Source organism: Perca fluviatilis, chromosome 8 (assembly GCF_010015445.1).
Source record: "Perca fluviatilis chromosome 8, GENO_Pfluv_1.0, whole genome shotgun sequence".
NCBI classification, from domain to species: Eukaryota; Metazoa; Chordata; class Actinopteri; order Perciformes; family Percidae; genus Perca; species Perca fluviatilis.
The window spans coordinates 22823290-22844995 of NC_053119.1; the positions used below are offsets into that span (position 1 = coordinate 22823290).

The 21706-nt window shown below is 40.2% G+C and overlaps 2 protein-coding genes across 2 annotated transcripts in view; one reads left to right on the forward strand and one right to left on the reverse strand.

The window, feature by feature from the left end:
- srpk2 (SRSF protein kinase 2) overlaps positions 1-14572 on the forward strand; it is a 42310-nt gene extending 27738 nt beyond the window's left edge. The window contains exons 8-17 of the mRNA XM_039808212.1: positions 1240-1265; positions 1981-2335; positions 3438-3680; positions 3732-4367; positions 6115-6215; positions 6505-6612; positions 6721-6790; positions 8342-8434; positions 8780-8872; positions 12238-14572. Of these exons, the coding sequence (XP_039664146.1) occupies positions 1240-1265; positions 1981-2335; positions 3438-3680; positions 3732-4367; positions 6115-6215; positions 6505-6612; positions 6721-6790; positions 8342-8434; positions 8780-8872; positions 12238-12422 (1910 nt within the window). The 3' untranslated portion in view covers positions 12423-14572. The remainder of the gene's footprint in view (positions 1-1239; positions 1266-1980; positions 2336-3437; positions 3681-3731; positions 4368-6114; positions 6216-6504; positions 6613-6720; positions 6791-8341; positions 8435-8779; positions 8873-12237) is intronic.
- A 116-nt stretch (positions 14573-14688) lies between these two features.
- Positions 14689-20474, reverse strand: adck2 (aarF domain containing kinase 2). Its single transcript, XM_039808041.1, has 8 exons — positions 19141-20474; positions 18829-18975; positions 18447-18575; positions 18079-18174; positions 17658-17936; positions 16761-16889; positions 15718-15771; positions 14689-15519 (listed from the first exon to the last, which is right to left on the reverse strand). Exons 1-8 carry the CDS (start codon positions 20020-20022, stop codon positions 15379-15381), a joined length of 1857 nt encoding a protein of 618 aa, XP_039663975.1. The 5' UTR covers positions 20023-20474; the 3' UTR covers positions 14689-15378.
- Between the last annotated feature and the right edge of the window lie 1232 nt (positions 20475-21706).

A 21706-nucleotide genomic window follows, 5' to 3' on the forward strand; every position in this document is an offset into this window, starting at 1 on the left:
AACATTTAACTCTGCATGTGGTAAAGTCCTTTGTTGTTTGTGTTAGTGTTTTATTTACGCAAGATGTGTAGCTTCTTCACAGAAATTTAGATTGTATGTAATAGGTGAAGCTTACAGTACATGTAGTAGGTTTGTAGCTCATTATCCTGATTTGAAATTGACATTTATAGTTAATGAAAATAAATCATGAATTGAATTGTCAAAAATGTAATACAACTTTAGTTTGATATGTTTCATGAATGAAAAAACTACCATGTTTAATATTGAAGTGCTCAGTGAAGAGAAAAGGATTCACAGAGAATACTTTTGTACCTCCTCAGTTTCTTGCCTTTTTGAAACCACACAGAGGGATTTCTTGCTTTTTCATCTCCTATCAAGTTCCTTGACTGAAAAAAAAAACAAGTTCTTAAAAACAGTCTTGACAAACTCGACATGAACCCTGTCCTCCCGGTGAACCCCTTCATGAGCTGTCGATTGCTTACATCAGCCGATGGAGTCTCTTTGAGCCTTAGGGCAACCAATTATACTGCTTACATTTCTACGCAATTAAAGTGAGGCACAAAACCACCAAAAACTGTCAAAACAGAAGGGCTCGACGGTGACAGAATGTGTCTTATTAACATAAGTGCAGATGTGTTTTATAGCAACATGCATTTTATTTCAGCTTGTTTCATTAAACGTTTGTGTTTCAGAAAAGATCAAAGGTATGTTGGAGAAAAATGACAAAATAGTTTGGATTGTTTGTGTTATAACAAGTTTATTTAGACGCACTTTGTCTGTTGACCATATTAAGAAACAATTAATGGAAAATATGAAAGATTGATCATATTTCATTTGCAAATACTATATGTTTGGAACAATATTTTTTCACTCTACTGCAACTCCTTTGAGGTTTATTATCCATATTTGGATCGGTGAGATGATTGAGGTGAGAAAATACTGTACTATACAGGAGCTATACATTCTCAGGCACAAGAAGAATAAACCGTTTTTATTATGGATCTGGGACTAGCGAAGAGAGTGGGAGTGTGAAAGATCTTTTTCTTTCTTTGTTTGCAAATCTCTCACGTCACCTGCAGATTTTGTATGTATAAGGTCTATAAAGGAAACGTGTACAAAACCTAACTATCTCTTTTCCAGGCGAGTGGAATATTGAACGTGGTGTGAACTTGGTTGTGTGACAGATTGAAGTTAGTGAAACTTTGGAGCCTCTGATTGTTGTTTTTCTTTGTCTGTCAGTTAGCACAGCCCCCCAGCTCAAACCGGTGAGTACAACAGATGTGAGTATAAAATGGGAGGAATGCACACACACACAAACATAAGCACACACAAAATCATAATGTAGGTTCTAACTGGTTTCAAAGCTCCTACTACTCTACATTGGCAGTTGTTTATTGGTGATGGCGCAGTGGATATGACCCATGCCTTTGGTGTGGGAGATCTGGGTTCAATTCCCACTGCGATACATCAACCGATGTGTCTGAGCAAGACACTTAACCCCTAGTTGCTCCAGAGGCGTGCGACCTCTGACATATATAGCAATTGCAAGTCGCTTTGGATAAAAGCGTCAGCTAAATGACATGTAATGTTTAATGAATCCCCAATATCCCTAATAAATGGGGTTGCAGCAATTTTCAGACTTAAAAAAATACTGTACTGGATGCAGTAAAATTTGAAATTAGTTTGATTGCATGTTCCCGTCAGGGCCTTTAAGAAGTGTACAATTTTCCAAACCTGTAAATGGACACTTGATCCCTCGAAAAACAATGAAAACATGTTTTTTAATGGACAGTGATGATATTTCAAATGGACTTACATTTAATATCAATATACAGTGGAAGTTTTAGTGGACGTTACTTACAAATCATAACCTACGATTCGAATAAATGTCAAAAAGTTTGATTCCTTGAATACCTTGTGTTCATTCATAGTCTTGCCTCCCCTGTGAATCTCCCTCTCCCGCCCTGTTTTTTGTCCCAGGTGGGGAAGATCTCCAAGAACAAGAAGAAGAAGCTGAAGAAGAAACAGAAGCGGCAGGCAGAGCTGCTGGAGAGGCGGATGCTGGAGATCGAAGCCCTGGAGAGAGAGGCCGAGAAGAGGGAGGAGAGAGCCAAAGACGGGGGAGAGAAAGGCGAGCATGAACACAACCTGTCTTCACCCCTGCAGCCGCCACCACCGCAGCTGGGCCCCAGCATGGCTCTGGGAGAGAGCGACGAGGATGATGATGATGACGAGGAGGATGGGGAAGATGAGGAAGAGGAGGGAGGCGAGAAGGAGAGGGAGAGAGAGCGGGAGAGAGAGAGGGACAGGCCCATCAGGTTGACTAATCATACATGTGAGTCATATCAAGTTTTCCCCAGGTTGAGTGCTGTTGTCCTGACAAGGGTTAGACATCACTTTATTAAAATCTGATAGGAATTAATGCTATCCACCCATGAAAAATGCAGCATTAACATTAAATTAACATTAAAGAGCTTTACTAAATATTGAGATAATCAAAAGGTATTTTCTTTGGCTGTATCCATCACTGCTGGAAGTAGGGATGCTGGGAGTGCTGCAGCACCCCCCCACAAATGTATTTACTTAAAAATAAATAAATAATAAAGTAGAATTCATAAAAAGTCATTACAATTAATTGAAAACACATTAATGACAGGGACAAGTTGTGTCATCCTATTGTAACGCATTAGTAAGACAACTTATTTTAATTCTGCTGCAGCATGCATTTGTCTTTGGAGATGGCGCTTAGGCTATATGTGTTTTTGTTTTTTGAGTCTGGTCCGTATACCTTTTGGATATATGTTTTTCGTATCTAGGTTGGCAATGAACAAGTTGCCAACATAGAAAGTTGCATGTTTCATTTATGTTTTGGCTGCTGTGACAGTGTTTACTGTTGCAATGGTGTTTGGTACCACAGACAGCGTACAAGCACTCCGCATAGTCAAGCCATGCTAGTATATTTTATCAATGTTATTAGTTAAGTGCCTGACTCATAACATCATTCCTGCCAGTTAAGTAACACATTTAGTTTGGGTTGCTGTATTTTACTGTATTCAGGTTGTCAACAACTAGAAAGGTGATTTTGCTAAATCAAAGATCTGCAGCATGACTGAGTGTGTGAGTATGTGTATGTGCAGTAGGTTTGTGCAGTCTGTTTGTGAATGAATGGGAGGTGGAATGGCTCCAACCACTTGGCCCACGCTAGCACCACTGTGTATGGGAGGCTAGGCTGATTCACAAAAGAAAACGCAGTCTTTCTCCGTCTCCCTCCTTCACCTTCTGTTTCTTTCATGCTCCTTTTCTCTCATTTCCCTCCTTCTCTCCAATCTCTTTACATGCTTTTTCACTCACTGCCTACACTGTCTTTGACTGAGTTCATATCTCCTTCCCACCCACTTCCTCTCTCAACTGTTTTTCCTCTGCTCTCTCCGTATTAGGTGCGGCGCCTCCCCAGGAGCAGAGCGAGGCACCCCACATCACTGATGAAGACCCTGATGAGGAGGTGGAAGAGGAGGACGAGCCCACGCATACCGCTGACAAAGATGCCCCCATTCTCCCGACCACAGACGCTTGTGATGGAGATCCAACACAAGCAGAGGTAGAGGGCAAGGAGGGGGAGGAGGAGGATGAGGAGGACGAAGAGGGGTTGAAAGGGGCAGAGAATGAGGAAGAGGAGGGGGAGGGGAAGGTAGAGGAGGAGGAGGAGGAGGGAGAAGAAGAGGAAGAGGAGGAGGAGGAGGAAGAAAAAGAGACTGAAAGAGAGGAGAATGAGACTGAGGAGCCAAAGAGTGAGAGCAAAACAGAGGAGGTGGTAGAGGAAGAGGAGTCGAAGGAGCAGGAGGGGGAGGATGAGGAGGACGAGGACGAGGACGAGGATGAAGAGGAGGAGGATGAGGACGAGGAAGACGAGGACGACGACACGACCACGGAACTCCTCACAGAAACCACCTGTCCCATCAAACCCCACAACAACAAAAGCAATTCAGCCAAAACCAATGGTCACGTTTTGTTGGGACCTGAGGGACTGAAACCAAACCCTGGCAACCCCCCCCCTCCCTCGCCCACCCCCGAGCATCTCCTCTGCCCCCTGGTGGAGTCCGAGCTCAGCTACACAGACAGGGACCACTCTCTCAGCTCCGGTTATGAGATGTATAATGGCGACCTGGGCGAGCCGGGGCTTACCAACGGTGGCAGCGACCGCCACCCGGCCATCATGCCTCTCTTCCCCGACTTGCCCCTGGATCCTATGCCGGGAAACCCCACTTCTGTTGGAACGGCAGACATTGGAGCAGGCCAGTCACCCAACAGCCCCACCGCTGACCGCAGTCGCACTGTGTCGTCCTCGAGCACGGGAGACACACCCAAAGGTAAGATGTGCTGACTGCACATCCACTGATTTACACAACTAAACTATTATTTTCTCACAAAATTACAGATTTACAAACTCAAGAAATCCATACCAGCCCGAAAGTGTTCAGTATATCTTTAATAAATCTCTTCAAATCCTCCTCACTCCGACAATTTTTACACTACCTTTTTACCAAAATGTATAAAAATGTATAAACTATCTAAGCAAACAGACTTACACATTGCGCTACGAGCATCAAAGTGACAGGAGTACCATCTAACTGCCCCATTAATATAATAATATAATATAATATTAACATTTTAGGAGCAAAACGGAGAAAAAGGACTTTATTAATATATAACACGCAAACATATATTACAGCAATGTGTTCAACAGAATCCACTCTTTTTCATAATGTAAAAATCTAGGCAATTTGAATTATTGAGTAATCTAGAATACTAGAGTTTGAGTGGTGCCTCTCAGCTTCATCTTTATTAAATAAACTGTCTGGCCCAGGAGCCCCTCCCCTAATTTCAATACCTTTCGTTGTTTACAGTATATATATATATATATATATATATATATATATATATATATATATATATATATATATATGGCATCCTTTTCGATTATTCCAACTCTTCATACTCCTTCAGCTGCTCCTTCATATAAAGTTAAGCCAACAATGCTGTTCAGCTCCCAACTGTCCAGTTACTAAAAATGTATCCACACCTTCCAGCCAATCAGAATCCAGAATTATGGTTATGGTATGGTATAAGAAATAAATCACATAATCACACAAATTGTGTTGAATATATAGGCCTAAATTACTTTATCATTTGTGAAATTAAAAACAAAAACAATTAAAACAAATGCATGTTATGAAATGTTATTTCATCATTCTTACTCTCATAATAATAAGTTTTGCTGGAGGACATTTTTATTTCATAATAGCTTTTCTTCTCAGTTTTATTTAATGTCACATTTTATTTTATATTGTCCCTTAGAAGCACTATAAACATGTTTTTATATGAAGATATCGATAAAATATATGAATAAAAATGATTTCAAATAAAACTGTTAACTAATTATGATGAAATAACTCATACGATTGTGAATAATTTCTTTAAAGATATCACAATTTATTGGTTTATTGGTTTAACACTTTGGGGCTTAAAAAAGAAGCTTTCTTTCATATTTCTTTCATAACAAATGATTTAGTGCTGCCTGATTTATGCTTCCTTCTTGCCAATTTCGCTATTGATTTTGATCTACATGTAAACGACAATCTACATGTAAACGACAATTTTACTTAGATAGATGAAGAAAACGAAAAAAGCATAATGATAATAAATTTAGAGCTTAGGTGAGGTAACGGATCAGCAGAAAATGAATAACCCTCACTGTGTTTTGACATTCTATCTTATACATTATAGCTGCCAGTTTCTCATTATTAGGTTTTTGTGTCCACATATCTCCTCTGGGTAGTAATGACTCACCACTGCCATTACTCATCCACCCACAGCGATCATTTTATTATCATTAACTTGTACTCTAACTTTATAGTACTAGGATCACTTCTAGAATCATATCTCCAGAGCTTAATAAGGATTTTAAACCAAAACGTGCAAACGCCACGTAAAGCCAGTGAAACAACACAACTAAGTTGAATTCCTTGTTAAGAAGCTGAAGAGTCCCTGGTCCATGACACATCTCTACTTACTGTATGTGTTAACCCTTTTCTTTCCCACTCCATCCTCTCTCAGTCAGGGCCAGAGCTGCAGATCTCCTGATCAACCCACTAGACCCGCGCAACGCTGAGTCTATTCGAGTCAAAATCGCGGATCTCGGAAATGCCTGCTGGGTGGTAAGACAGTGTTTGGAATTTGATATTACTTGATTTGATGCATGTTTTTTACATAAATAAATTAAAGCCTTTTTACATTCTGTTGAAGCAGCAGCACATGGGTAAAATTGTCTTTTATTATAAATCATTGACATTCAAACTCCACAAAATCCAGTAGGACATGAGGATCTGGCTGGACCTCTCGCTGGATTTTTTCCTGGAGATTATTATTAACAATAAAATTGCAATCCAAACAAATCCTCTCCTCTCCTCTCCTCTCCTCTCCTCTCCTCTCCTCTCCTCTGTACAGCACAAGCACTTTACAGAGGACATCCAGACGAGACAATACCGTTCCATTGAAGTCCTGATAGGAGCTGGTTACAGCACTCCTGCAGACATCTGGAGTACTGCCTGCATGGTAAGGACAAATGCATATAACCAGTACATTAATCTCATATACACTTTCTTTTAAAGTATACACACTCAGTATGGACTCGAGTACAGTATTCTATTTGGTCTCTTCTAGGCTTTTGAGCTGGCTACTGGAGATTACTTGTTTGAGCCTCACTCTGGAGAGGACTACTCCCGTGATGAGGGTGAGTATTTCAATCTTTATGACGTACACACACACATTTGATTTCCAAATATACAAACCGAAAACTTCTTATTTGTTAAGTGTTCCACATAGCTGAATATTGTATCTCAAGACTGTAGGCTTCATTTACATTATATTCTAGATGTTGACTTAAAGATGAAAGGTGTACCACAGAAATGCAAGTGTCTGAAATGTTTCATGAACTGTTCTAATTAAAAAGCATAATGTGTTTAATGTATTTTCAAATGAAAATTTGTGTCCACGCACTATTTAACCTCAATTTGCTTTACAGATTTTCTCCATTGTTCAGATGCATTGCTGCAAACTGTGCTTTAACATGCAGTGATGCAGTCACAGCTTGCAATTGCATTCACTTAACTTTTAGTAATTATGTTTTTTTTAAAGAACAAAAGTGGAGACACTGAGTACAGATGTGTTGTTGCGACATTTTCTTTTTAGACTCCAGTATTTTGTTGATTGTACAGTATGGGGAGATTTAAGCATGAATTTGTTGTTTTGTAAGCATGCCATCTATATAAGATGGAGTTATTGTTTATGACAGTGCATCTGAACAATGGATAAAAACTTTGATAGATCAATACCAATTGAATTCTAAATTGATATAAATGGCCAACTTAAGCTTAGTTTAAACTATAGCCATCCCTCTCCCCAAATCCCACTATCCACTGTCAACTGTAAATCCTGTTCTTTTACTCTGCTGCTATGCCTCCACCCATCTTCACCCTGATGCATACCTGAACCTGAATTGTTTAAATGTTATTAATAAACAGAGAGCTCATACCTCCCGTCATTGGCAAATGTCTAGACTTTTGCATTATAACACATGAGTTTCCAAGAAATTGTAAAATGGTGACAGTAACTGCAGCATGAAGGCAACATTAGCCAGTTACTGTATCCCATGAGTACACTGTATGTGCATTGATATCCTGGTCACATGTTACTCTATCAAGCAATACAGTCCCTATATTTGCAACCTCATCCTCACCTCTATCTCTTCATCTCCTGTGATCTTTGATCTTACCAGCTCATTGTGTTATTTTTGTCATTGCATGTGACACACAGTAAACCTCATTTTGCATGTTTTTGCACGGGCAAAAGTGTCAGTTTTATCATGACGTCCTGATTTACACCTTTGATCTCCTGCCATTGAGGCCAAATTGAAAATCTAACCTTGGGTTCCAGTTCATTCAAATCTGAATGCATGTCACTTTTATTTCAGGGCTGATCATTTAATTTCATCACCTCTGCTGTGGAGGCACAGCTCACTAACACAGGTTTTTCTCTTTTACTGTCTGTGACTGTCTCTTTTTTTCCTTCCTTTCCCCTCCCTTCTTCTTATTCCTCCCTGAACCCTCTGTGATCTTTTCTACCTGTCCCCATTTCCATACATTTTACTTTTATCTCCTTCTCTTTCATTTAAGTTTTCCCTCCCTTGTCTTTACCCTTTCTCTCTTTTGCATGTCCTTCTCTGTCCTTCTCTTTTTTTTTTGCCATCCTTCTTACCCCCCCCAACTCCCTCTCTCCTCCGTAGACCACATAGCCCACATCATAGAGCTGCTGGGCTGTATTCCGAGGCACTTTGCGCTCTCCGGAAAATATTCCCGGGAGTTCTTCAACCGAAGAGGTAGCTCTGGCCAGAGAGCTGGTGGGACTGGGACACACAGATGTCTGAAATGGACAGACATGGACACTAGCAGCAGTCGGGACACCTTATAAACTTATAGCTTAGGTTGCTGTGGATTTGATTTCGGTAGTTATTGGGTGTATTTATTGCAATTGTGACTGAAAACAGTGAGGAAAAAATAAAATCCTCACCACTTCAAGGTGCTCCAGTAAGCCGTGTGTCCATGCAGTACGCCAAGGCAGCAGTGTGTGTCAGTCTCATACAGCCACTCGTGGTGATGTGTGTGTGCATGCTGTAACGATGAATCGTGCCTGTTCCCTCTGTGATGTATGTGGTGGTGGGCAGACCACATCGCTCTGATCATGGAGCTACTTGGGAAGGTCCCACGGAAAATGGTCGCTGCCGGGAAGTTCAGCCGAGAGTTTTTCTCCAAGAAAGGTAAAACACACCGTGGTCAGTGGTTGGTTAGGTGTAGGGTAGGCCTGCTAAAGGGATAGCTTTTGTATAGGAGGAACGGAGTAGAGGTCTTGAGATGAAAGTGTTTTGTATAGTTAAGTCTGTAGTACTGCCACAGTATTCTGAATTAAGTCAGGTCAGATAGTTTCAGGTTAGTTGCCAATCAGCCAAAATGCATGGTTAATTGTAGGGCTGGGCGATGATTAATTATTATAGTTTATTGAGTTTTATTGGCATTATATCGTCATGATGGATGAAATCAAATTGTATTTGAGTTTCATACTGGTTTATGTTACTTTTTTGTCTCCCATAAGAGAATATTTTTTTACTTGGATTGAAGGACCCACAATAAATAAAACACACTAATGAAAAAAAAGCACACTTGCTCTGGCCTGAAGTAAAGTGAGATTATTTACAACATGTTCACTGGTAAAGTCACAAGCATTCTAAAACATTCATCACAAAAAAAAGAAATAATTTCTAAATGATGTCCAAATGAATGAATTCAAGCAAATTGTGATTTCAAAACAAAACGTTTTGTTGTACACATTTGACGTTTTTTTCTTCTTCTGATTTACAGTGGTACATAGTTCATTACTTTGAACATCAATTTAATTATTTTACATGCGATTTTACCTCGATTTCCCATGTTGTGACATACTGGACATACCCGTATTGGAAACCTATTATTAATATTGTAAATAATACAGGTTTCAGCTTTATCGCCCATCCCTACTAAATTGACATTAAGTTGATGTGATTGCCTACATTTTCTGGCACTGGAATGCAGCAACAAATGTATCAAATCGGTCAAATTATCTGACTACAATCAGAAGTTATTTTTCTAAATAATCTGAAAATGTATTATCTTAATATAGACTTCAGCAAACTAGCAATATATAGTCAAATGTTTTGCCTTATAACGTTCTTATCAGAGTTTTGCGAAAACAACCAATTTAACCTAGAAGTAATGAATCACTACAGTATATCAAAGTTATGATCAGTAACTTCATTTTTGTAAGCAAAAGCCCACCACACTTTAAAGAAGGAGCTAGTCTACTCTGGCAATAGTATCAGAATAGCAGTATTAACGGGAACAATGACAGTAAAGTCATACTCGCAGAACAGCAAGGCTTTACTGCATCCAAGGTCTTTAGTGTGTCCTACGCCTCTCTTATTCCACTCATCTTGGAGCCTGGTAAGTGTATGGATCTGTGTTCGGTACAGCTGATAACCCCTGCGCTCTCTCATTTATTCTCTTTTTTTTCTTTCTCTCAATCTCCTTCCCTTTTTGCTCATATATTTTTCATAATGTGTCATGAGACCTTAATATTCTGCCTTTGATGTTGTCTCTATCTGAGGTCGGAGTCTGCACTTGATGTCTCAATGTTCTCCCTTTTATCCCTTGGCGCTCTGTTAATCTGGTCTGACTTTCTTGCTCTCTCTGGGCTTTTTTTTGGTCTGCCGTGCTGCCTTGCAATCGAGCGGCTTCATTACCTTGTTTCCTTCATGCACACTGATCTGTATTGAACTTGCGGGGAAGTAGATACATTAATTGGAGACAAAACAATTAAAACATAAATACTTTTACAGTATAAGAGTACAGACCTAAATATTATAATACAGTCATTTGTGACAAGCAATGTCTCCTTGAATGCCAAAAAAGTCTTGATGGTTTCCTTTCCCCCATCTTGTGTTCTCCAATCAGTATATAGGAAGGAGAGGTTACCATGGCAGCCATGGTTTAGACTGCACCTTTGGATCTCCTCCATTATTAATCATTCTCTCATACTTTTTTCTTCTCCGTTAGTCTTGTGCTCCCAGCCAAACATTTTCATTCTCTCTCTAATAATGAACACCTTCCTCTCTTTGTCTCTTTACATTACATAGCCACCTCTCGCCCTCTGTTCTTGTGGTTTGCAGCGAAGAACTCTACAGGTTTTCACTCCATCGTTACAGCACCTCACTGAGTAGCACACGCTCAAACAGAGAGGCTGAACTAATCAGTGAAATCGGCTGCTGTAGTGTTTGGCTGGAGCCTGCAGAATCATGGCCTGCTATGGCATCGGATTGAGTCAGTGCACCCAAATAACCTACCTACCTCTTGTGGAATCTAGCAATGCAGATAGTTTTGTTGGGTGTACATTTGAAAAGTCAACAGCAAAAAAATTTTTAATGTGGTCCTGGTTACTCTGGGTTACCATATTGATACTTCAAGTATAAATACTACCAATACCAAGTATTGTTTTAAGTATCAATACTAGCTTTAATAGGATCGATGCCCAAAAAAAGGATCTGTCTTATGTTAGATCACATTCTTCTTACATGATAGTACATTTGCTGCTTTTAATTATATATATATATATATATATATATATTATAATCATCATCATCATAATAATCATAATAATAATATGTCGATATCTGTAATTCTGGCCCTGGTGTTATTTGACAGTTTTCATTGTAACTAATCCAAACCCTGTGAACACTGCTGAATGTGTGTTCTGTAGATTATTAGTGTTTCAGGAAAAATATTAAGTACATTTGCTTTGCTGTGAGCAGCATAGATTCAATTTTGTTTAACTCGACTGTACTGGGATCGATTCACAAATCTCAGAGATATCTTAATAGAATCGTAAAACTTAAACTATCTTTATGTCTAGATATCACTCAAATGATAAGGCTGGTGTGGTTCTATATTTTTCTTATTTCAACAAATCCCATGAAACAAACAAAATCAACAATGAGTTGGTTTGTCTGTCAATACCTTCTGACGTCCTACCATGTCTGTGGCACTCAGCCCTAAGTCCATTTGTTCCTAAAGAGGATGTAAATCCTAAAAGTGGCTCACATTATATATATCATATGTAGTTTCATTTTATTTCTGAAAATAGTCATTTCCTAGCAAGCAAGCATTACTCAAACAGGAGTAAATAGTTAGTGTTCCTTAATGGAGGAACATGTCAGCCAGTACAAAGGTGTGGCTCATTGATGTGTTTTTAATAGTTTTTGGACAACAGTGGAGCTCCATAGCACAAAGGAATAAGATGGCTTTGGCTACCCAGACAATACTTGCAGAATCCATTCATCGTTGAAAACAAGTAAAAAAATAAATAAATAAATAAACTGCGTTTTTTGGGGAATTTGGGTGAACCAACCCTCTAAACTGTCTGTTTTGTTGTTGTCTGTTATTTCTGTTTTCCTTTAGTTGTAAAGTGCACTGAGACCATGTCTAATGGTGATTTTACACTTTAAATACATTTGATTGATTGATTAAACTTTGCCACTCTCTTTTCTCCCCACATCCTCCTTCTATCATTGACTTTGCTCCCTATCGCCCCCTGCAGGTGAGCTGCGGCACATCACCAAGCTGAAGCCGTGGTCCCTGTTTGACGTGCTGGTGGAGAAGTACGGCTGGGCACACGAAGACGCCGGCCACTTCACCCATTTCCTTCTGCCCATGCTGGAGATGGTGCCCGAGAAGAGGGCCTCGGCCGGAGAATGCCTCAATCATCCCTGGCTCAACTCGTAGCCGCAATCTCTGATCAGACGCCCTCCTCCCCTTGTCCACCAACAGTTAGCCCAAACATCAGCTGCTGGTGGCAGCCTATGGAACAACAGCATGGAGACAAACAGAGTCAGAGTAGATGATTAAGACTTCTTCTTTCTTGCCCTATCCCACGCATCCATTACATGCTTAATCTGAGTAGGCTTAAGTCCCACACAAGTCCCTCATCTTTTCCTATAAGGAATGTGAAGACAAGCTTATGGAGATAACATGACATAGTAGCTGTGTTTTCCAAAACATCTCCCCAAAAGATAATTTGAAGATGGATGCTGCTCACGTAAATCGGAGAAGTCAGGCACTATCTGAAAGTGATTTGCTTTCCTTCTTCTCTTCTGTCATCAAGATGTCAGCCAGTCCCTTCCATCTAATCTCCTCCAAATTCTCAGTTTTACCTTGTTTGGATCCAGTCATGGACCACTGACAGCTGCTGATCTTTTTAATGACGTGAAAGAAAAGTCAACGAGAAGCTCCATCTGCCATGACCTTTACATAGCCAGGGCCTCCGAGACGGACAGGTTTGTGTGTTTTTGGGAGAGATATGTGCCTGTGCTCAAGATCTGCCAACGTGGACCCAAGTTTACACCATGATTTCTTCCAAAAATCCGATCCCAAAAAGCCCCTCTTACATGTTTGGTTATCCATTACCCCCCTCCTAAATGAGCTGCTCGCTCCTGCTGGGGGCCACCTCAGAGAACTGGAGGGCAGCCAGTCCTCCAGGGAGCACCCCACTGACAGTTGCCACTCTGACAAAGACGAACAGAAAAAGTGCAGGATGAGCAAAAAAAAAAAAAAAAATTCAAACAATTCAATGCGGAGGAAGACCGCTTGGTCTTTAAAGACTATTTTTAAAATGCATGGAGAGACTGATGGATCAGCATGAATGGATATGTCAAAGGGGCAATGGATGCATTATTTTATTTGTGCATTTCGCTGGTTTCTTTCCCATTTCATCACCTCTCTTGGACATACGGTCAGAAAGAATTCTGTTAGGATATTTTGGTGCCCCCTCTGAGGAAGCTAACTATGTTACAACCCCTTCTTCTCCAACTTTTGACATTCCTAAATCTTGGTCCTGTGCCATCATTCCTGACTTTGATTTCCAGGAACACTTCTGTTGAGTCCTTCTGTGGCACGTTTACCTGATCTGATTGGTACTATCCCCCCCTTTTTTCCCTATAGAGGAACCCTTTGATCCCTAAGCTACTCCAGAAAGGGGATGGTCACGTGGATGTTGCACTTGTCTTTGTAGATGTCCTTCAGGGATTTGAAACCTTTGTACATAGAACTGAGATCTTGCAACGCAGATAAGCAACTGTGGACAAAGTTTCAACACACAAGCATCATTCCAAAAACAGAAGATGATGTTGGCATATCTTGACTTCCTCTGATACAATGGGGGGCGGGGAGGCGGGCCGCCATAGCTCCGGCCCCGGAGGAATGTTCAGACTGAAAAGTGCCACCTGGTGGCTGAATGAGAGTACTGCATTGCCACACACTGCTGCTGCTCTCAGTGCCAACGCTCCAGACGTTCCACTATACAGTATCTCTCCACTTAATCTCTATTTCTCTGTCACACACACACACACACACACCACACACACACACACACTTGCATCATCACAATTAGTCCAGTTGCCTATTTTTCGCAATAAATGAAAAAAAGATGAGTATAAGTAAATTGTGAGATATTTTTAAAAACTATTTAATTCATTAAAAAAAAGAAAACAACTTCTCTCTGGTTGTTGTGACCGTGACAGAATCTCGTCTTATACTGAGGTGATTGTGTTTGTCTTTTAGAGATGTTTTTATTTCTTTTGTCATTATTATTAATTATTATTATTGAAAGATTTTTTTACACAGCTGTCACCTCTCCCCTCCCTCCTTACTTGAACAGTGCTGCTCTGTCGGGGCTCTTGATGGTGAATCACCATTGGTGATACAAAAAAATTCAACAGTTTTGCAATAAAGGGTATGTGATGAGTTTTTTTTGCACCAAAACCTCCTGATCTCACTCTTTCAGCCATGCTGACTGTTCTTCCTGATGACATTGACAGAATCACGTCTCTTGTCTGTGTTTTTCATTGACAGATTTAATAAAATTGTAAATTAATGGATCCTGTGCCCTTGATGTAGTGAATTTTCTGCTTTGAAGCTACATCAGTGAACTACTTAGAGAATGAGAAAACTTACAACTGGTCACTACAGGCAACAAAGGAAAGAAAAAGAGCAATTAGCATAAATTCCTTTTTTATTGATATGCATAATTCATACAAGTGTTCACACTATTTTAAAAGTTAAAAGACATGGGTCAGTTGTGAGTACAACAAGCCAAAAGCTTCACATGGTCAATGTTACAGTACATTGTGATTCCCACTAAAGCAAATGGCCCATTAGATAACATAATCTAAAATACATAAAAAGAGGTGAGTGATAAAACACATCCTGAGATCAATACTAAATCATTAAAAAGTAAAACTAGGGATTTTCGCAGTATTTTCTTTTACATTGTAAATCACTACAAATGGTCTCTGATGCCATCTGTGTGTCTGGCAATGTGTCTGAGTCCATTAGCACTCAATAAAAAAGTGATGACTCATGTAAAGCGCACATGCGCTCATCCATTAGGCTCAGTTAGACGTGCCTGGAGGATTATTTTCCTGTGGGTGAAACCAGACGGTGGATGATAAAATTCAAGAGTAACAGTGATGAAAGTTGTATACACCACCAATGTAAAAGTAAATGAGGTATTTAGGGCACTGCTAAAATGTAGTGATGACACAGTGATCCTTTGAGCTACAGTGGAATCTTATATACACATGTACATCATCAATCTATGTATGCAGTATATATACCTTAGTACCTGTGTGTACTTAACAGGTGCTAGTCTGTGTGTGATCCATTGTGCTTCAGTGTGTGTGTGTCAGAACACTGAGGCACAGTTCTTTAGCAGTAGGGGTTTGATCAAATCCAAGATGTCTAAGTTCGGGTCAAGTGACCTGCCGAGACCCTCCAGCACCATGATGGCAAACACTATGGAGGCAAAATTACTCTCCAGCTTCACCTAGAAAAACAATCAACATCAAGGTTAATAGCTCAGCAACCACCTTTTTGCAAAGTTATCACATCACGATTTTAATAAGCTTTATCCTTTTGATAGTCAAAAGCTCTCTCTTTATCAACGAGGGGGCGGGGGGGACACTTATTTGCTGCATGACAATGATTGTTCAGTCATCATAACAAATGTAACGTGATATTTTACCTTGTGTTTGATGAGTAGACCAAATACTCTGGAAAGCAAATCACCCACTTGGAACTAAACAAAACAAAAACACAGTCAACAAAAATTCATCAATAGTAATCAGTGATTGTTATTCCCTAAAGTCACTGACCACCATGACCAACCAATACCTATGAACTACGTATCAGTTACTTCACCACAACGTTTTCTGATAAGAATGGATGGGCCTTTGCAAAGCAGTAGTAACTGCTAAGAGAATGAGTATTACACGGAGTGAAATTTGCGCACGTTTTCTACACAGGGACAGTGAGAACAGGACAGAAAGCAAATAAAAGAAACAAACAGTGCTTATTAGAGGATAGCAGAGCCCACACGAAGCACACAATAGAAGCCAGAAGAAAAGGAGATCTCAAAACTATGGTATATTATTGTAATAATCACAGAACAATGGCAAATATATTTCTTTTCAAATGGAACATAATAGTTCAATGAATGATTAGTAAACATGATAATCATGGCCAACATGGTAGCCATCATCATGCGACCCGGAATCAGAAACACAAATCGGACAAAATAATGCTGCGTTCCAGACACAATTTTTAGCCCGTAAGTTACGACTCCAAGTCACGACTCACGACTTGGTAGCGTTCCAGGGTTCATGTTAGGCTACCTAACGTTAACGTTAGTGTTAGCTAGTGGCTACGCTAACGTTGACGTTAGCTAGCACTAGCTGATACTAGCGATTTCTCGTCGGCGACATATTGTGGGCTTCATTTAATACACAATTGTATGTGTATTGTTTTGATTACAATGTGCGGAATTACTTTACGTTGCCTATTTATTTCTATTTCACCGGCGTCTGTACAGCATCAACAGGGGGTTGCCATTGTTGTTTATGTGTGTGTGAGACGTCAAAACCTACAACGATCTGGTACGAGTTCGTGGGTAGTAAGTTACGGGTTTGACTGCCGTTCCAGGGCACTTTGACGGGTAGGAGGTTGTGAAAACACGGGTTACGGGTTGCCTGGAACGCAGCGTAAGAATGCACAAATCAAGGTTAGTACCTTTCCCAGAGAAAGGGTGCTGCCGAGGGCTTGATCCACCAGCTGGGCCATCTCCTTCTTAAACTGTGGCACGTCTTGGCACTCATTGGCCCGAGCATGATTCAGGAGCAACTCTGCCACTCGCTCACCCTGAAGAAAGAAAAACAAAACCACAGAGACAGACCTACAGATTACATTCCTTTCTTGTTTGCCATTTTTAAGGATTTTTAAGGAGTTAAAGGCTGACTGGATTTGCTGTGGAAAAAAGTTTAAAATGTAGAAATGTGTAAAACAAATTTGAAAGTATGTTCTGATCATAGAATGTATACATTCCTTTAAAAAGGGGGAAATGTCTAAATTTCCATATTTCCACACAGATTTATTCCTGAAATTCCTCATTGTGTCATTATATTAGAATTAGAATAGAAAGTAGATGGCCAGATAACACTCCTTTTAATCAGAATAATTTACAGACACAGTAACAGTACCCTACATAGGCTTTTTGTATTTTATCGTTTTAGTCTTGGCCCTTTGGGGACAGATAAAAGTTGAACAGTAAATACTATAATAGTCAATTATATATATATATATATATATATATATATATATATATATATATATATATATATATATATATATATATATATATATAACTAATTGACTATTATAGTATAGTATACACATACACACACAAACACCATATATATGAGATTTATACCATATATATGACATTTAAAACATGATTTTGTGTGACATGCATGTGTGACAGTTAAGACGCTAATTAAAACATTCAAAAAACATCAAAATATCCCAGTCTTCTGTTGATGTCCAGTCAGATGCACCAATGTACAGTATCCAGGCTATTCTACTGTCATAGTTCAGCATAACACTTCACGTATGTACTCTTTCTCTCATTACCTGATGCAGCACCACAGCCGTGAAGACAGCTTTTAAGTTGGCAAGATCGGTGTCACTGAGCTGGGCTACGATGCCAGCATCCAGCAGCACCAACTGAATAGGACACGGGTCTGGTCTGAAGCTGACCACCACTGTGTCCCACAAGTCAGTGAGGGTGGTCTTACCAGGGGCCTCCCCTGATATACCAGCACTGTCACTGGAACCAGGAAGAGGCTGCCAACAGTGGACCAAAATGTTCCCGGGATGGAGATCCCCGTGCACAAAGTTGTCCACAAAAACCTTGAATACAGACATATAGATGGAGACAATGTAAGTGAACATCGAACAGATCAATATAATCTGACATTTAAACACATTCACACACATTATGAATAGCAGTAATGGTAACAATTAATCAGATGCAACAGGTGATGTATCTCACCATCTTCAGCATGGTCTCGACTCCCATCCTGGCTATTCTCTGCTTCACCTCCTGAGGAATCTCAGAGCTCAGGTAGTTGGAAATGGGCTCACTCTCCTGAACAAAAAGATTGAATATAAATGAAACAATGTTGGCCTCATTCAAAAGATATTCATTCAACCAGAATAAGTCTATATTGCCTAGAAATCACTGACTTTGTGTCACATTATTTTGAGTTTGCTAAAGACAATAGTTCATAAGTCATATAAGTGTGCATTTGATATTCTGATAGATATCATTGGTTTGTACTTTACATTTGGAGCTCAATCTATTACTCACTCAAACATGAAGTCAGTTTTTTTCTATATTTTAAATCCTTCCATACTCACTTCAAAAGTTTCCACTAAAATGGTACTAGTGACAAATGGTGGAAAGGTAGTTGGGAACTTGACATAATCCACGTTGCGGAAATTTTCCTGGAAACGCTCAATGTTCCTGGCTTCAAAACGGAGATCGATCTGAAATAAAAGCTCAGTCAGATCACTGAAATGATTAGACTTCTGTTCTATGAGGTTATTTTCTTTTCATGCTGTTGTTATCGGCACCTTAGTTATTTTACTTTTTACACTCTAGCCTCTGTACAGACAGGCAAATAAATTTGAAGCGGTCGTTATTGATGACAAAGAGACAAATCCTATGTGTAATTTAACCAATAAAGTTAAAGGACTTAAATTCTGTATTATTCTTAATGTGGGGGTTGAATATTCCTACCTGTTTGGTCATAAGCTTCTCAAACTCCTCTACTATTTCACACAGACTGAGCCACTTGAGTCCGGGCAGGCATTGCAGGAGCCAACTGCCCGCTTTCATCAGCAGTAGGTCAATTTCCACCTGCCTCCTGACGCCTGGATGGATCACCTGTGATACACCAAAAACAATTCATAAGCATCAGCTGACAGGCTCACAAAATGTACGACAGTCCGACGTGACAAACAGTTCATAAAGGCATGATATAATTATCAACAAGGATGCAACATGAACACACTATACTCTGGTGAAGCTATTTAGGATTTTCACACTCACCTTGATAGCCACGGGTATCATATGCTCCTTCTCTGCACTGCTCTCCTCATGTGGCCCCTCTGGGTGACTTCTCTCCTCATAGTCCTCCTCCTCCTCCTTACTCCCCCTCCAGAGCTGCCACATGGACCTGGCCACTCCTCCCAGACCAGGGATCTCCCAGGCTTCCAGCAAGTCTTCTTTCTCCATCTCCTCCACCAGCAACTGGAAGGCTGGGTCCTCCACCTTGTCCGCCTTCGCCCAGCCTCTGTACACCTGTGCCACACATCCTGAACCCACCGGCTCTTTGCTCTCAAACACTAAAACGCTTCGCCAGCCCTCCCCGAAAGCCCTCCGGAGACACTGCTTGGTGTGGGCCCAGGGGTGAGGGCGCACCTTCACATGAAGCCTGGAGAAGCGCTCACAAAACTCCTGAGAGAAGATGTCCCGCCTGGTGCTGGCCCACTGCCCCAGCTTGATGAAAGTGGGTCCAGACGTTTCAGTAACCCACAGCAAAGCATCCAGCCAGCAAGATGCCCAGCGAGTGGACACCAGAGTCAACGGGGAGAGGAGGAGCAGGGGGGCAAATTTGAGGAGCAGCACCAATGCACGAAGACTTAGGCGGAGAAAAAATACAACTTTGTGCACTTGGACTTTAGCTAGAGACTTTTTGTCAGCTGTTTGGCGTGGAAGAGTTGCTTCCTGGCATATGGCTGCACAGGATGATACATTTACTGCACCCCAACATAGTAATGTAACTTTGGGTATCTGGGTTAAAATCTGACCTCTTTTAGCAAAACATGCCCTGGAGCTCTGGATGAGTCTGGTTCTGGTAAAGAAGCCTGATCTCTGGAAAGTGTACCTCAGGTTGAGAAGGACTGCTCTTGCTCCAAAGATGATCATCATGTCAGCTGTTTGTTCAGTCCAGGAGGTGACTTTTTTGTCCACATGTGCCTGTCTTTTATTACAAAACACCCTTTTGCAAAATCATCAGTAAAGGATGACTCCAAACTCGGATGGTAATATGTGGTCCACAAGTAAAGATCTACGAGAGGCGAACTCAATTAATGCTAACGTTAACGTTACATTAAACTAGCTAATGTAACGTTACAAAATAATTTAACTTACAGTCAATATGGTAGTTACTGTGTTTCCTGTAAACGGGAGGAAACTGGATTGCTTCTTTTCCCACTGTCGACGAGCGACACATGTCATGGTTCAGCTGGCGTTACTGTAAATTACCAGCCAAAAATATCATCCATCTCCACCATGGATGAATTAAGAGAAGCTCTCCAAGTCAATGCTGACAACAGAACATGAAAACATTTCATGACAGCCGCTTCACGTCCGGGTATGACGTATGACGTAACGCCGTCTTAAAGGCACACGGATCTCAGAAAACAAACTTTTAACGGCTGTTTTTAATTAATAGAGAGAAGGGTTTTTGTGTTATATTAGTGCGTACATTGTTTTAGCGCATACATGTACGTGTATGTCAGGTTTATTTAGTTTTACATAAAACAAATTTTAACCGTTTTTTTTCCCCAAGTTAAGTGGACGAGGAGACCAACAGACGAAACTCACGGATTCACGACTTTAACAATGACTACTATTAGCTACAACTAAAACTGACATACTACTGTGACAACGCTAGTATTAAGTATACTTATTTGTTTTAAAGTGCAGAGACGTCAACTGCCCTGCAGATGGAGACATGTTACACGTCATTCTGGGTTCCCGTTCCGTTTGTCTCCTTTCTCCTCCTACCAGAAGGACGCAAGGGAAGGAAGGAAGGTAAAAAGATGCAAAGGTGAGCATAATAATATTTGAGATATCTGTTAGCTTTAACTAGCTATGCAGCAGACATATTGACTTATAGAAGCCCAGGAAGCCTTTCCAGTGAGCCAGTATGATCCCAACACCCTGGAGCTGGCTCATCTAAATTGGACGCAGCCTTCCTCAATGTGTTGAAAAGAATAAACATTTATTTTCGTATTAAAAAAATAAATAGGCTATAAAATATTTATTTTAAAATAAAACAAAAGAAGGCTAAGTTATGTTTCTTTTTGTTTCACCATTTAGCCAGCAGACCTTTAGCAACAAAGAAACCCAGCAAACTTTTTAACATAGCAGTTTTAAAACAGAAGTTGACGTCAAGTGATTTTGTAAGAGAAAGAAAGATAAAAAGAGAGGTAACAGTGTGTTGCAAAATGCTTTTTCAACATGCCTTGAATTTTTTTGGGGAAGTCGAGGAGCAATGGCCTAATGGAAAGCAACAACTCTGGGTTATGGGGCTGAAACTAATAATTCTTCCATAGTATAGGCTTTAAAATCGCAGGACCTTTTATTTAAAGCTTTAGTGCGTAACTTTTGGATATTATTGAACGTCCGTTACATTCAAGCCATGGCCAAATGAGTTGCTACAAAGCTAAGCTAATCATCGGAAGGCTGTATCACGTGGACGCGCCGACAGTGTTGTTGTCATTAATATAATTCATCATGGGGGCAACAGAAACTACGCACTATGGCTTCAAGTTTTAAGGAATTAATGCAACAATAACATTTTGTAGTTGGCTGTTGATCAGTTGTT